Genomic DNA, 17,830 nt, shown 5'->3' on the forward strand with positions numbered 1-17,830 from the left:
TGGGGAATTGGGCACAGGAAGAAAAGAAGAAGAAGAGAGGAAGAAGAGAGACGGTAAATGAAGAGAAGATATTCACCCGGTCCCATTGTCGGTCCTTGTCCAGGAGAATGATGACCAGTTTTGGGAACATCTGGTGACCCTCTTCGCTAAACGACAGGTTTCTGCCTTCAAACGTGACATTCATGAGGTACCTGAGGACGAGAGTAAGAGTTTGAATTACCAATATTAATATGGCTATTACTTTGAAAACAATATGTGCAGCATATAGACTTACAATATTATTTGATGTTAAAACATTCATTATATATATATATATATATGAGATATCCTTCAACAAAGAAAAAATTTGCACCAAGTTTGAGTTAACATATTGTAGATTCTCCGTGTTCATCAAAGCGAGAACCTGATATATTTATATGTTTATTTAGATGCTCAATCAGCCATCGTCAGTAAAACATTTGCAACAGCTCAAAGATGAGAGTAGTTTCACTAAAAATAACCTATACGGCAAGAAAAGAGAATGAGTTCCTCATTAATGATCATATAATCAGACATTATGTGAGCGGCAAGTGTTCTGTGCTTTTGGAAATGTATAATTCTCATTAAATGTAGAAAAGGCTATTTCTTGGCAAAACATTACACATTTTAATTGCTCTGTATCTGTTTTTGAGAGAGTAAATCCATAGTGATTCATAATAATATGAAAACTGAAGCTACAGGATATTTGGAATAATAAAATATTTCTTTAAAAAAATAAGCAAAGCAATAACTACCCAGTCGTTGGATGCACATACTGACTGATGCTAGCTCTTCTATGCAGGTTGTGTGAGTCTATTCTGAACTCACTGTAGTTGGGCCCTTTCTTAGATGCACTTGACAAAACCTCTGCACAGAAATCCACTGATGTCAGAATTATGTGAAAAAGTTAGCACATAATTTATTATGTGCAGTTCACCTTTTTGGGATGACCTTTGACTTAGGGAATTATCTCTGACCAGCTAATGGATGGGTGCAGAAGGAATGTTCTTGACCAATGTGTCTTCATCTTCAGACACAAAATCATGCCCTTCTTTAGTCAGAAATCCCATGTGGGATGTGTTTTACCTGAGGTCATGGGCGGAACCAACCTCCCTGTATAATGTGCTTTCGACCCCTGCAAGTCAGATTTCACTTTTGGCTTGTATACTGGGTCCTCGGAGTCCTTCCTTCATCATCAACAACTTCTACAACATCATCGACCTCTTGGCTGCAAAGAATATACCATACTACTTTAATCTAAAGCCAAAGTTTAGTCTAAGGACATAACACATAATTAATGTCTTTCATCATTATTACGAAAACACTGATTAGTGCAGCTTTAAGGACAAAGGCAACGAATTACAGGAGTACCAGAACAGCACTGCTATCCCAGTACAAGCTGCTGGTAACTTCTCTATGAATGGCAACATACTGAAACTGGGAGTGTTGGGAGAAATATACAAAATGAAAGTCTTGAACTTTAAAATATTAAGCTAAAATATTTCAGTCGCAAACCGTAGACAGCTGGTGTAATGATGACTCAGTGCCGTCAAATATTAAGTTCAAAGACTTGGCAGCGTAATTGTGAAATTAGGTTAAGGCAGAATATAGTGGCTGGAGACGGTCATGGAAATGATCATATCTGTCATCCACAGGTTTAACATGATCCCGTTGAACACATCTGCTTTGTTGATTCTTGATTACTCTGTTAAATGTTATTTCATGTATTTTAATTAGGAATCTGTGTTATACCTTTGAAAGAAGATAGTATTTTTCATGTATGAGGTCCTAAGGCACAACACTGTTGGATTCTTAGAATACAGATTTCCTATAAATGTAGATATGCATATGCACATATAAATATATAATTCATGAGGTTTTAAAAGCAAAGAGACCTCCCTTCTAATGCCGCCTTTCTCCACCAGGTTTCTACGTTGGTGTGAAATATGGAAAAGATGACCTAGTTTGAGCCTTAGTAAAATACTGTACATGGCACCAGATAGACTTAGAAACACAGAGAGGGAGTATATGGAGGCTGAGAGAGTGAGAGAGAGAGCAGAGAGAGAGAGAGAGAGAGCAGAGAGAGAGAGAGAGAGAGAGAGAGAGAGAGAGAGAGAGAGAGAGAGAGAGAGAGAGGGCAGCTTCAAGACGCCAGCGGAGAAAAGTGGAAGAGCAAGGATGGAGAGAGAGTGTATTAATCGCCTGTGTGACTACATATCAGAATATATGTCAACAAGTGTGCAGCCGTGGCAGATAAGGTGGAAACATCTCTCTCACACTCACACGCGCACACACGCACACACACTCTCTGTCTCTCTCCATCTCTCGCCCCTTGCTGCCTCCTTCCCTCTTTTCGTTGTCCTGATCTGTGGGTTGCCATCACCATGGAGATGCTCTGCCTCTGAAGAAAATCCACTGGAGAAATAAATATCTTGTCTGAATGCAAGGAGTGAGGGGCAGCGTGTGTGTGTGTGTGTGTGTGTGTGTGTGTGTGTGTGTGTGTGTGTGTGTGTGTGTGTGTGTGTGTGTGTGTGTGTGTGTGCGCGCGAGTGTGTGTGAGTGTCGTGTGCAGACTTTTTAAAAGAAGGAGGTGCTGGGCACATTTTACCCCGTGCTAATCTCCGACCGAGTCCACGATGTGAGAATAAGACAATCAATCTATTCACAATGCCTGAAACTTACACAAGATTGTAACTACCTCCTACTATAACGCAGCACCTTTATCTGTAATGTCTTCCACTGTATTTATATCTCACCTCACACACACACACACACACACAAACACATACAATAAGTAGGCTCCATGCTTGGAGAAAGTCAATAATATGACTCAAGCCTCCATGAAAATGCCCATTGCTGCACACTGGTTGGCTGACCCCCCCAAGGTGCTGTAATGCACATGTAACAGGGGATTAGCCACCTAAACATAATCGCACTCTGAATAGAGAACCAAGAAAGATAGAGATGGCGTGAGTGGAGGCTCGGCAAGTCCAACTTGTTGCCATACTGACGCCATGTTGGTGCCGTCATCACGATGAGGTGACACGTGGACATAAACCAAAAAGTGAAACACGGGGAGACGGGGGGGGGGGGGGGGGGGGCTCTTAACACCATAATATAATGTAATGTAACGTGTTGCCATGGCGCCCACAACCACAGCAATTTTCATGCAATCAGCTGCGTTGCCATGGGAACAGTAATCTCACCCAGGAGGTCGAACGGGAGAAAGCGAGCGACAGAGAGAGGGGAGTGTTTTTTTCGGTCTAAACCCGAGTGTTTATCCACTTCTCCTCACGCCGTCTTTCACTCTCAGATCAATCTCTCCGTCTCACCTCTGAGTGGCGCATCGAGTCCCACATCAATACCATTCATCTGCCCGCACATTAACCTGTGGCTTTACAAAGACGGCAGCATGCTGTGAGTTTAGAGCGGAGGAGGCTGCTCTGTTTATCATTTTGTAGCCCTGTACTATTGATGTAGCTTTTATGCGCCTTCTGATCCCCTCTCATGTCAGAACTCCCCTCTGACTCTGCTGGAAGAGGGAAGAGAGAAAAAAGAAAAAGAGAAAACTACTGGGACGAGCAACTAACAGAACCTCATGCGGCTTCATCACAGCCATATGCAGCGCTCGTGTGCGCCTTGCTCACCAACTGTTCCCCAACTAATCACTGGCTGTGAGAGGAATTTATCTTTTTAGTTACAGAGACACTGACTCATCAATGGCATGGACACAATCCTTCCTCATTCCCTCAAATCTCTTCAGAAATGTTTCTAAGAGCCATGTGATATGACTTTCTTCTATCTGTGAGTGAAGATAAAAAGCAGGGATATAAAAAATACACATACTCTGTATATCTATATATACATTTTGTATATCTTTGTATTTGTGTGTATGCAGGTCACTAGTATTACTAACAGTAAAGTAAACCATGTTTTTAAAGACATGTTCTAACATGAGGGTAAACAGGGTCACCACTGTACATCACGAGGACAGAGGCAGTGACTGTGTGAGGGGATGATGCAACATGTAGAATGTGTTAAATTATGGTAATGCACACATAGGGTGTGAGAACTGTGCCAACCAGGAATCACTGCAGGACAAATGCAACAAATACCATTAAAACCAACTAACCACTTTACCACAATACCATATTACTGGAATTTCTTTTGAACAAGAAATTGTTTATTTTTAACCATTATTTTGTTCAGCTTATCTTTATTAAAACATCAAAATATATATGTTTTGTGGAGGGCTGAAAAGAGTATTGTGAGCTCACCCCAATGCAACTTAAACTTAGTTTTTTTTTTTATCTGAATTCTAGTTTTAGAATTTTAGTTTTAGTTTTGCTCTTTCTTTTTTTTTTGTTGTGTTGTGAATGTATGTGCATTCCATTACCTGATTCATACAGAAATATTGGTGAATTACTTTGTAGTTGTTTAATGTGACAATAATGTTCAACGACGTTCTGTCCACTTTCGATAGGATCACTCAGGACAGACGTGAATGGGTCTGAACAGGGTCAATAAGAGTCACAGTTAAACCGGGACTCCTGCTTTTATGCTTGTCTGTCTTCTGTGTTCTCCCCGTGTTCCCATTCCTTTGTTCTGTGTCCGTCTTCACCTCTTTACAGACAGTTAGCCATTTTTTTGTTATACATATTTGTGTTTTTGTAACTCTAGTTTCCTTGAACCTTGTAGCCTGCTTGTTGCCTGCCCACCTGTTCACCCTTCAGCCTGCTCTTCACCTACAAGGACACCATCTCCATACTCAGCACACAGGCATCACCATTCCACTTCCCTGTAATTCCAGCATTATACTTATAAGCCCCTTTTTGGTGAATTTTTCTTGACTGTTTCTAAGACCAGCCAAAATTGTATCAATATGACGGTTATCATGCGTGGCTGCAGATATATTCAAACTTAAATTTATATGATCAGCATGGTTGTGTCCAACGTGTCACTGTCAAAGCCTCTGTGACCTTCAAATCAAAAGTATCTGACTGCCCTCCAGACATATTGATTAAATCTGCAGCAGACCGCCGACATGTTGCCACAAACAAAAATCGTTCTGCAAGTTGAATTTGTGGTTTTTGCTTCAATCTTAAGACCAATGATCGTAACTCTGAATACCATTTTCTAACAGCTGTGAATCTGAATCTAAAGATATGATAAAAATCTAAAAGCTGAGTTTTAATATGAACCATATAAATCAGAAAAACTGCTTATTTATTGACTCATTTGTTGCTGGAGGCTCAGCTCCGAACACATAAACAAGTGTTGTGGACTGCACACAGGAAAGATGTGAGGCTCACAGTCTCTTTGAGCCGCAGCCTTTAATAAGTGAGTCCACAGGAGCTCCATGTCATCTGGGCGCACAAGGACCCCTGTGGAGCAGGAGACATCAGACAGATACCTGTGGAGTCTGGAGAGAGGGGGCACTGTATCAGAGAGAGCTGTCTCTAATTTAGAATGTGAACCAGCACTTACCAGGCAAGGACACTGACCAGCCTGCAAACCTCAAAGGCCTTGTTTTATTAATGCTAATCGGACAAATAATCAATGTATTTTCAAGATAAAAAACAAAAGTGGATGAATTTGTTCTCAGGCACCATAAAAAAAAAATCTATTCATAGAGAAAATGTGCTCATTTGGAGCAGAATGAGCTGCTATTCAACATTTGTTATAAGGTTACATATGAGGTGTTTCTGGATCTTAGTGGAGGCAACGTGCTCAAGAATATTTCAACACAACAGGGAAGCTTCATAAAGTAATCTTGACCTGATTGGCTTTATAACCTAGTCTCAAAAACTCCAAGTTTTGTACGTTTTTTTGATTTTTTTTACATTTTGTGTCTAATCACCGTTCACACTCACACCAACGATCAATTTTAACTCTTCAATCAAACTAACCCCAATCTTTTCTTTGCGCTGTGGGAGGAAGCCGGAGAAGCCGGAGTAAACTGACACATGGAAAACATGCAAAGTCCACACAGAAAGACCCCGGTCCAGCCAGGATTCAAACCAGGAACGTTCTAACCACTGCACCACAGTACCGCCCCAAGCCTAGATTCCAGAGTGCAAATCCTTTGACTTTATTAGAAACTATAATAAAAACTGTTAACTGTTTGAAAACACTCTATGAGCCTTGTGTTCCCCTTAATAAGCAGAAAATACGATGAATGTTTGGATGTAGCCTAAAATAAATTTACTTAAAGAAAACGTTGACTCAAAAGAGCTTTTACAAAAACATATTAATTTAAAGCATATTTTTTATGAGCTAACATTTGAACAAACTTGAAAAAAATATCTTGGCTCTGTATGATTTGCACGGCACTGCTGCGGGGTGCATTAAGTTAACCCCAACATCTTCATTCAATATTAAAAACAGCTATGGGCCGTATGCAGAACATTTCCCATGTAGTTATATTAGGGTTTGCCTGTTGTGTGTATGTTGTGTATTATTTCTTTGAGAAAAATTAGGATGACTTGACGTAATTTCAAAGGGAACGTTCGGAGTAAATCTCCCAAAATCTAAAAGCAAAAACATTTCTTTACTGACTAATTTGCAATTAAGGCAAAGAGTGATACATATTAAAAAGTGGATTCATACACCAATCGATTAAAGACATAAGTGCATACAATTTCAAATAAGAGAAATTGAATTCAAGCTCAATGTAAGTAATCTTGTCCTTAGAAGCACTAATCCTCCGTCTTCAGAATGTCTCTATATGTAGAAAAGTTGATAGAGAATAAAAGGAAGAGGGTGAAGGAAGTAATGTAAGTCATGTAATTGAAAGAGCTTTTCATTGAGAGTGGAGAAAGCATTGACAGGAGCGTCACGGAGCAAGAGGATGAAAAGGACAAAAAGGGTGACAGGCAGAAGATGCTCAGGAAACTGAGTTTTCCACTAGAGATGAAACTGGAAAACAGCCTTTTCAATCCAAAACAACCACTGTCCACATACGGATTATGGCTCCATATCACTTTAAGTCCCCGTCCATACTAACTACCACAGTATGCCTGAAATGCATATCATGTGACCACTTGACAACAGGAAGTTTTTCTTGTTACGCATGTTAGCATTCATTGTAAAATGCTGAATTTAAATGCACAACAGCATTTAGCAAGGACAACAGGGTCAGTAAGGCTTCCATGTTATGTTCTACACTGGTAGCCGAGGCTAATGCCGGCTGTTTTCTCTCAGAAGAAGGTCATGTGATAGGATTCTGACGAATCTGCGAAGGCTACGATATGACCGAAAAGACCAAATCAGCAAGCTGTTGTGAGTGAGCTTCATCACCTTCAAGGCATACTAGAGATATCGCGTTCACAGGAATGGGACGAACGGACTTACAACCAGAAAACATATTGACTCCGGCCACTGGCTGTCACCGCAGAGACATAAAGTAAAGACAAGGCAAAAATAGAAAAAAGAAACAGGAAGGTGCAGGTGACAGAGATGTGTAAATTGACCCGCCTTCCCTGCTGAAGAAGAGTCCATTCAAAGACACGTTCACTTATTGTCTAGATGCCCAGCTGGCCTGTCAACAAACACCCGGACAGACACTTTTATTGTTGCTATTGATAAAGGCAAAACTACTCGCCTGCTGCAGGAAAAAAAACTACTTTGGAGGTGAAATAGGATGAGAGCAACATGCTCGCCATAACATGCACAAGAGGCAGCAAAAGTGCCAGATGGCCTGCAGAAGAGGTTGTCGACAGAGCTGCCTCGCACGCAGCCAGCCCACATACGTGAAGACAAATGTCTCGTCACATCACAGGAAAACACAAGAAAAAGAGTAATCATCCCTCACATCACCTCTGAACGAGCGACTCCGCACACCGGCACCGGGTATGTGAGAAGGAATTTGAATTCGACCTCACACACAGACAAACAAATAACAGGAAATCATCCCTTTCCCTGCAACATCATAGCATAAATAAGCCCCTGAGCGCCTCATACAAAACCACTTGAAGCACATTTTCTCAACATCCCAGAGTTCCTGTGCTCTCTGTGAGGTAGGACACACTGGATGTTCTCTATAGCCCTTTGATTGTGTGTGTTTGTGCCGGAGCGTGTGTAGTTATGTGTTTGTCTGTGTGCCCCGTAAGGTCAAGTAGCCCCTAACTATATCGGGGAGCCTGACTCAACAGGGGCCTCCCATCTTCTCCCATTAGCGCTGGCGGGATGGCATGCTAATCCAACGTGCATGCAGCCCGCTGTGGCCCTTAGCTGTACAGGACCACGCGGAGACATATGGCCTTGTTATTGCTTTTGTCTCTGGGGACGATGGGATGGAAAAGGTGGAATTATGTGAGTGTGTGTGTCAGGCTGCTTCTAGCCCCCGGGGTCACCACCGAGATCCGGCGATCCAAAATCCCTGCCTTCGCTCAGTCAAATGGAGAAAAATGGAATGGTTGGTTGGAAAACGCACATGCGCATGACCCGACTCTCAACACATAAACACACACACACACACACACACACACACACACACACACACACACACACACACACACACACACACACACACACACACACACACACACACACACACACACACACACACACACACACACAGCAAAGTAGCGTCCCAGGTGTGTGCCTGAAGGATGATTGAGAGCTAAGCCTGCGTCTGATAGCGTCCTTTAGGGACTGAAATATTCATGGCTGCAGGGTTATTGTTATCTCATGCCCGTTGGTGGAGGAATCCTAGACGGCACGCATAAGTGCTCCTGATATTAAAAACAGGAACACGGGCGAAAACACGACCCAAAATTTACTGTAATAAATCAAACTCATACTGAAGATTAAAGCAGTGGAGAAAGCGCAGGTTGCATAATGTCTGTCAAGTAAAACAAACACAAACAGAGGAAATGTTAAATATTAGGGAAGAACAGGAGGTTTGAAAGGCAGGCGGGCGCATCGCTTTGTACGGCTCACGTACTGCATGTATATACGATGAGGGATGGCATGAGTAATACCAAGCTTTTATAAGACTAAACTCTAAAGAGCAGTGACATGCTAAAACAGCGAACACGTGTGTTTCTGTGTGCTGGCGATAACCCCGCTATTGTTCTTTGGCTCTTTTTCTTCATTAATCCCGTTGTCCCCAAGCATTCAATTAGCCGTGGATTCACTGGTCAATGAGAACAGTAAAAGTACGCCCTATGAAGTTAAATGGGGATTAATTATTGAATACCAATGCTCCTGCTTGTGCTGTAGTATGCCAAAAAGCAAAACAAGGAGGTTCAGAGGAAGAGGAGGATGTTTTCCTTTAACGATGGCTGTGGGTTAAGCTCCAGCTAAGACAACATGATGGTAGAAGTCGTCTTGTTTCTTAGATGTTTATTGGCTAATTAAACAAACTGGTTCTCCTCTGGGAAGGTGTCTACATTGTTATATTTGTTGTCTTTGTTTCGTTGCCTTGGGTTTTTTGTTGCTATATTTGATCTACTTTTGCATCCATCCATCAATTCAATTTCCTCTATCAAAATAATTGTAAAAGCTGATGAAACTGGGGGAACATGGCCCATAAACATGATTTGTTTCCCCCGGCAGGTAAAACTGTCATGTTCCTTGACCTGGATTTAAACTCAAAACAACAGTTAATCAATATGCGTAAATTGTTACAGCGCAGACAGGAAACAATCTGTGCTGAAAATATAAAATGTGGTGTTTGCACAATGTCCTGAGAGACATGAAGCCTGAAGCTATTGGACCATACGATAAGCACTTTTGAAGAAGTGGTAGCCTAACTGTAGAGTTTGGCTGACATGTTAATACTAGTCTTACGCTACTTCAGTCGAGGTGGGTTGCGTATACTCATACATTTGATTAACTGGTTTGTAGACAGGAGAGCGTCTCACACTCTGACCCAAAGTACCTGTCTTTTTGGGTTTGGACCAATCTGAAAAGAACGAAGGTCCAGACCAAACAAGGTAGGTGTGGAAGCACCCAGTATCATCCAAAACGCGTCAGCTAGAAAACATGCAAGGCCTGCTGCGCCTACTTAGAGGTGCCAAACTGTGACTGTGCAATTGCTGATCTGGGACGTTGGTCAAAACATTTAAAACACATATTATCTACTTACGTATTTGTCAATCCCAGCCCCTCCGCCCCCAGTTTCCCATAACCACCAATTCCCCAGAGTGGACTCACTTCAGTATTTCCTTGGAGTGGCCCGTGCTGGAGCCCTTTTTATCAGGTGTCCCCAGGCAGCTCGACTTCAGCAACGTGTGCGGCCCCCGGTCCAGCATCATGGTTGAGGTCGCCGTGGCAATAACAGCCACTGCATCACGGACCCTGGCCTCAATGTTGTAGTCCCACTCGTCATAAGACACCGAGATAAGCCCTGGGAAAGAGAGAATTGGAGTGAGGCGAGATGGAGGAACTAGTAGAAGTAGAATCAACACCTGTGGCTACACTGCCATTCGCCAACCAGTCAAGTTGCAGTTGACTTCCATGTTTGTCCAGACTCGTATAATATATGCAGTGAATACTATTAATACGAATTTAGTAAGAAGAACCTAAATTAGTAACAAGTTTATGGCCAAACGTGTTTTGTGAGGTCACAGTGACCTTGACCTTTGAGGTACAAATTCAAATCACTTTGGGATTGGTTTGAGGAAATCTCCCCTAGGCGCTCCTGAGGTATTGCGTTGATATGAAGGGAGGGATGGATAGACAAACCGTAAAACACAATGCCTCTGGCCACAGCTGTCTCCGGCGCAGAGGCATAAAGATGACAAGGGGGGAAAGGTTGAAAAAGAGAAGGAGGATACAAATCGGGAAGCAGAGTGCAATGAAAAAATGCAGAACGGGAAAACGATACACAAAAAAATTAAGAATGCCTTGTAGAGGAGGCTGGAAAGTGGAAGAGCAGTGAGACGAGATTAAGAGCTATTTATAAAAAGAGAAATGATCACACAGGTGGAAAACACATGGGAAATTTGCTAAATATGAGCATCAGTTCTCCTCCAGCTACTTTTGTTATGTTTGTCTTGTGAAGCGTGAGGAACATCCATTTCTTACACCCATAAACAACAGGGTTTTTAGGTCATTTTCCGCGGCTGGTTTGGATTGTGTGTAAATCTGTTGGAGAAAAAAGGCAAAACCTGCATGTTCACGTTGGCGTTAAAATGGGAGGCACGAGTAAATGGAATTACATGACTCCAATACTCCAATAAAAGGAGTGGGTCTTTTTCCTGCCTGAACCAATTCTCCAGAGAGATATTTTCAAAACAACATCACTGGGAATCCTCTTGGATGACATATTCAAAAGCCCCATTTTATGTATGGTGTTACATGAGGATTGAAGGTAAAATAAGCAGAAAGTTCCAGATGATCCCCCAAACAAATTGAAGTCTTGCTTACCTGGTTAATAGAAATTGGTATGCAGCCTGCCACTAACTGGCCCAGCGTACTGCAAATACACCAGGAGCACATTTGCATATATGCAAACAAGCCCATCTGTCCTTAGTCAAAGGAAGTTGGTTAGAATGTGACTTAGACTAGAACTCTAAGGCTAACTCTGAACTAAGAGCCAAGGAACCGTCTCCTCTTCGCTCCTCACAGATTTGGTGGTTTAGTCTGCTGCCATGTTCCTTCTCTTCAGAGATGAGAAAACGTCGGTGGATGCCAGTGAATCAAATGTGTCATGTGTATCATTACAAAACCTGTTCATACCTGACAATATTCAGATCCTTTGAGCACCTGCGATTGCATCTCACATCCTCGCTCTACATGCAAATAAACATGTAGGCTACATCGCGTCTGTTTCCAACAAATACATTGTGGTTCTCAGCCAGTCAAATGTTGATAGATGGGTCCGTTGTAAGTGATGATGTCTCAACTTTGCCATTGATTCTCTAGGTCTGTTTTAATTTCACTTTGTCAAACTGAAATCAATACAGATGGAAATATACTGCTATCTGCAATTGCACACAGGCTTTTTTATGCATCAATTTAAAATGTGCAGATGAAATGAAACTTCAGTTATAAGAAGGGAGAGAGTTTTAGCAAACGCACTAACTTGTTGGAAACATAGCAGTGAGGACATTGCCAGTCATTTTGATTTGTCCAAGGAAACTTGTCAGACTGGCCAGGTACAGTGCCAAGCTGTTCACTCATAAAGATTCTGGGAAAGTGAAGGCTGCTATTCACTGTGAAGGAGACCTGGCTTTACAGCTCAACCCATCTACACTACGGAGGAAAGTTGACAAGGACTCAAAATCCTGTGAATGACAGGCAGACAAGAGCCAATGGCGATCATCTAGATCCCATCAGAAATGGTGGCACAGTTGTTTACAACTCAACTTCCACTACACACAGATCCTTTTCCACTTGTCAAAGCAGAAAGGGAAACATCTCTACTGGGCTTGGGGAAGAACTCAATCTTCCTTTTTAGTGGATTTAACTACATTTTTTTTTAAATACTAGCGATGCACCGATATGGAAATTCTTAGCCGTTACCGATACTGATGTTTAAAACAACAATCTAGCTGATAGCCAATACCGATCTTTGTTTATTTAGTTTTTGTTGTTATTCATTCACCCTTTTGTGCCAGGAAAAAAATGTATCATTATTTAAAAAGCACTATTTTAAATTATTTCAGCCCTTTATCACTCTTATCTTTTAATGAGCTCAAATTCAATCAGATTTATGAAACACTCTTTAGTTTAACTAAACTTTATTTAAAGGAGACATATTATGCCCATTTTACCACAAGTTGATATGGTTCCTTGGGGTCTTAATGAAATGTCTGTAACATATTTTGGTCAAAATACCACAAGGATCATTTAAAACCGCGCCCTTTTTACCCTGTCTAAAACAGCCCTCCTCAGATTGACCAGTTTTGAGGACTGGGTTTATGCTTATGTTTTGTTATGTCTTATGTTCAGTTAAGACACCGTGTTAAGAGTATTGAGATGTCCTGAGGGTCAGTGAACAGGTCGGGATGGGGCATGTGACAGTTATAGACCAATGGGGTGGGGTTGTGTGGGATGACAGGTTCTCATTGGCTGGTTTGTTGGGGGTCAGGGGTGAATGAGGAAGTAAGTGCTGAGAGACGGTTGTTGATGTGAGGAGTGTCGGAGAAGGAACAAGGAGTGTGACATGTTCGTGTTGACTTTAATAAAGTTATAAATAAGAGAAGAAGTTCCGATTCGTCTGTGAGGCGGGGACATTACAATACCAATGAACATCGGCCAATGCCATCGGTGAAAGTCAAGTTTATTACCGATGCACCGATGGCAGTAAACAAGGCGAATATCGGCTGCTACCGATGCACGGCCGATACATCGGTGCACCACTAAAAATAACCTATAAATTTTGATGTTAGAAAGGTAGAGAGGAATTTTCAACAATTTAACCCTACACAAGATTTAGGAAAAGTTAAAGAAACACAGAAAAAAAAGAAAGTGAAACACATTGCCAGCATTGTCGGGGTGTTTGGCAGCGGTGAGTACATCAGAAAACAATTGTCTGCTCAAACCAGAGCATGTAAATACTTTGCTGACCTCAACAAACCCTTAGATCTCTGTATGAATGAGAGGAGCAGACGTTGCCAACATGGACGCACCAAGAGAGCCTCAGCTTCTCAGCTCTTCCCTGATATTTTATAACGTGCGACAATAATGTTTTTCCCAGGGAAATGTTTTTATAGCTATTGAGTTCTTCAAGAAGCCAACCATGAACAGAGCTCAGCATTTGACACCAATGCTCAGTCAGCCTTGTTTTTCATTTAATCGTTTCATTATTTTACCAGAATCTGTAGCAAATGAGTCCTATTTTAAGATAGTGGAGCACTAGACAGCTTTGTGCAACAGAGGACTTTAGATAACCATCTAGGCCACAGCATAGGTCTCTCTTTTGTGTTAGGGTGTACCTGTAGGAAATACAGAGGGAACATGGTCTGCATCTCCGGCCACCAGCGAGGGGACGATCCAGGTGAAGCCGTAGCCGGTGAGGCCAACAGAATGAGCCACTTCAAAGATAGTGGAGGCCTCCTCCTTTGTGCAGTAGAGCAGAATGACAGGACTCTGCAGTTTCTTCAGCTGGTTCTGGATCTTGGAGTCGCCGTCGTCCACGGACATGTCCAGCAGGAGGACCTCCTCTAGCTCCCAGCCCACAAAGCTGTTGTCGATGGTGCTGCGAACCTAGAGGGAAAAGGGAGATGGGATTTTAAAAAGTGTGGGCTGAGTTGTTAAGGAGAGAAACTGGAACAAAGCTGACTGAGATGTCTCCTCCTCCAGCTCCCAGATTGCAAAACTGTTCTGTCTTTACATGTCTCCTGGGAGTAGGAAGCTTTGGATGTTTTTTTTTGTAAATGTAACAAGAGCAAGATTAGGTAATCTTAAGGCTATATCCTCACACACACAAGGAGATATTGTGAAATGTATATTTCTATGGGCTCATATCACAACATCTAATGGTTCAGCCCAAAGGGACTTTAGGGCCAATCTCTTGAGCGCTTTCAAACATTCACTGAGGTCAGAATATTTTGCTGCATTTCTCCAGAGGGACTGTATGCGAAAATGTATATCTCTGATCGAGATGTTCCACACACATTTTCAGGAACGTTTATTGCCACCCGCGAGTAAAATGTCCAGGGGGAGCCCATGTGAGAATACAGGAAAATGTGAGAGGGTGTGCTGATGAAGTTTTTAACTTGCATGGACGTGAAACTCAAAGAACACACGAATTAGAAAAAGGTGACAGACACGTGAAAGACACAGACAAAGATGTCAACTTGGAAAGACAAAGAGATTAGAGTCCGAAAAATTTCTGAAACAGGCTTATTTTTATATTTGTGGATCCCTGAGTTTTATCTGCTATTTAGATTGATCCAATACGTTTTTGTTTTAGGGACAGAAGGTAATGCTCCGAAAGAGAATTACATGGAGTGAATGTATACTAAGAATAACAGGCAGAGAAGCATTTAGAATCTTCTATATATGTCTATGATTAGCTTGAGAGAGGACGGAATAGAATAGAAGAGAGTTCATGATGTCTGATAATAAGTTTTTTAGCTATATAATTCACAAGGCTTTGAGATATTTTTTGTCGATTAAATGTGATATCGTTTGCAGATTTACAGTAGATATTTTAAACTATAGCACTAAGTATGAGATATACATACAATTTATCAAACATGAATCGAATCTGACTTCAATGAAAAGCTCCTCGGAGGAGTGTGGACTCTCAGTCTCCTCCTTCAAAACCTCCATTTAGATGATTAATATGATTTCCTTTCTTTTACATTGGATTCTTTCTAAATCTTTTGTCAAAGGAAAGACACTCAATCTTGCAGTATTATTTGGAAATATGATTAGGTAACTTTTTTTTTAAATTCTTTTCAGATGTCTGATGCTCAACGTAATTCAGAATCTCAGACATAAAAACGTCTGTTCTAAGCCCTGGAGATAAGGAGGTTGAATCCTCAGTGAGTGGCTGCGTTCAGACATACGTATTCGGCCAATCTGCCTTTTCCATTAAAGTAATCAGAAATTGGAACTTTCTCCCCTCTTTCCTCAGACTCTACCCAGCCTCATCATTTCTAAAAGCTGGAAATTATGACTCGAGAGCAGTCTATCACTGCCTTTTGTTTCGGATCATTTCTCCATCTGTGCATAGCTGAATAAACAGCAAAATGAATTATAAAGACGATCAAGTTACGTCACGTCTTATCCAAAGGATAAGAAAACAATGTGGGAACTACTAAGGAAGTGTCATGGCTCCTAAAATTGGTCCCTCAATGATACAAGTGATAATAATCCTAATGCGCCTAGGAGCCAGAATGAAAGTGAGTGTCTCATTTGAATCTATGGTGGAAAAAGACCATTAGCTTTGTAATGATAAGTATCCTGCTGCCTCTGAAGTCAGTATTTTATAAAAACTAGTACATGCATCTTTTAAGATTATAGTCCTCACAAGCTGTGTCCCAGTACAGGGGTCACATCCTTCAGAGGACACAGTCTACAGGGCCAAAACCAAAATGAAATGGGCAGTTGGACACGGCAAGAAAGTTTGAACCCCCCTCAGAACATGTGTACTGTTAGCTGGAGTTGAAGCCTCATACTTAAGCATTGGACGTCTTGTCTCTTGCCGGCGTCATAAATTCTTTAAAAAAAAATTGCTGCTAGGGTGCAATTTATCCTGGAAGAGATAAGGGTGGGGAGGATCCACTCATTGTTTCTCAGGCTGCATTGAGAGGACCCTTAAAACTGGGAAAGCCTGCAGATATTACATTACATTACATGTCATTTAGCTGACGCTTCTTGTCCAAAGCGACTTACATTTTTAGTACACTCAACATTTATGAGGGGCCACTAAGGGTTCAGTATCTTGCCAAGGACACTTCGGCATGCAGATGGGGAAGAGTTTGCAATTCTGTGTTCAAATGCAGCCTCAGAAGGATGCAGCCCCTAAAATCTCCAATGTCTGTCCTTACCTCATTGCCAAGTGGTATATTATATAGAAAGATGGAGCATTTACCTTGATGATAATGCAGAAAATCAATGGTATATAGATATATCATACATATATATTCCAAGTCATATGCAGTGTTTTTTTGCTTGTTTACCTTGTTGACGAAGTCCTGGTACCCGGGGTAGTAGGTGGTGACAACAGAGAAGATGTACCAGTCATACTCCTCCATGATGTTCAACATGACGGAGGCCTGCTGTTCGATGGACGGTCCGAACTGGAAAAACATGGACTGGTCGTCCTGGAAACGAGAGAGCCAATCAACAAATAAGGTCATGAGTCATGCGCAACAAGAGAGAAGGTCGGACAGAGATGATTGTGAAGCAGCTCCTGCCAGCCTCAGTAACAAATACACTCTTTTCTGTGGTTCAGAGTTTTTCTGTTTCTGCACCAAAGAAGATACAACAATAGGATTGTGTGTTCATTAAACACAGTATTTTACTCAGGACTTATAACCAGACTCATGCAATATCAACTTGTAATACATTTTTAACACTGGACAAGATGACTCATTCATTACCAAGGAGCGGTGACAACGCTTTCCAAAGATAATTGGTATGCTGCGCAGAGCACAACCGGTAAGATGGCCACCTGGTTCTATGATATTTCACGTATGGCTTTGGACAGACGTTTCTGTCAAAACATTTTTCTAGAAGGGGAGAGAAGGAGGAGCTCCAGGAGCCCGATGACTGGTGTCATGGACTGGTCAAGGGTAAGTAAGTCACCAATGCAAAACTGCAAAGCAACTCGTGGGAACACAGAAGTCAAGATGCATTAGTCACGATGGTGAGTGACTGTAGGCAACATGCCGGAGGAGCTGTAATGAGAACGGCATCATGTCAGGGGTCGTCTGTTTGTCCAGAGGACCCGCTGACTGAGATGGCTGGAGGTGTCGGGTTAAGCTTTAACACTGTTTAACTGTTTCATCATCGATACTGATCTAGAGGCAAAACATTTGGGGAACAAACCGAGTCTGCGTGAGTTAAATGCAGAGATGCAGGATCTGCCTGTCTACGGCCATTCTGATGACTTAACTAAACAATTCTGATGTTTTTTACGTCCACAAAGGAGGTGATGTTTTCAGCCCTGTCCATTGGTTTGTTTGTTTGTAAACAGGATTACCTTAAAAACTACTGAGCAGGTCTTCATGAAACTTGGTGGAAGGAAACTGGAACTCTAGAATTTGGTGCTGATTCGGATAAAGGGAAAGAATCCAGCAGTATAATTTTTTTCACTTTATATAACATTGTGAGACTTTTTGACATTTTAACCAATTTGCCGGGATACAAGTCAGGGATATGAATGAATCCGTCAATGTTAGGG

General features: G+C 41.7%; 1 protein-coding gene across 1 annotated transcript in view; it reads right to left on the bottom strand.

Annotated features, from left to right (window-relative positions):
• Positions 1-17,830, bottom strand: part of grin2bb (glutamate receptor, ionotropic, N-methyl D-aspartate 2B, genome duplicate b) — a 75,695-nt gene that overhangs the window by 27,330 nt on the left and 30,535 nt on the right. Inside the window, exons 2-5 of the mRNA XM_053417640.1 lie at positions 16,605-16,748; positions 13,908-14,178; positions 10,180-10,372; positions 77-191 (exon numbers count right to left, since the gene is read on the bottom strand). Of these exons, the coding sequence (XP_053273615.1) occupies positions 77-191; positions 10,180-10,372; positions 13,908-14,178; positions 16,605-16,748 (723 nt within the window). The remainder of the gene's footprint in view (positions 1-76; positions 192-10,179; positions 10,373-13,907; positions 14,179-16,604; positions 16,749-17,830) is intronic.

Source organism: Pleuronectes platessa, chromosome 3 (assembly GCF_947347685.1).
Source record: "Pleuronectes platessa chromosome 3, fPlePla1.1, whole genome shotgun sequence".
In the NCBI taxonomy this organism is placed as follows: Eukaryota; Metazoa; Chordata; class Actinopteri; order Pleuronectiformes; family Pleuronectidae; genus Pleuronectes; species Pleuronectes platessa.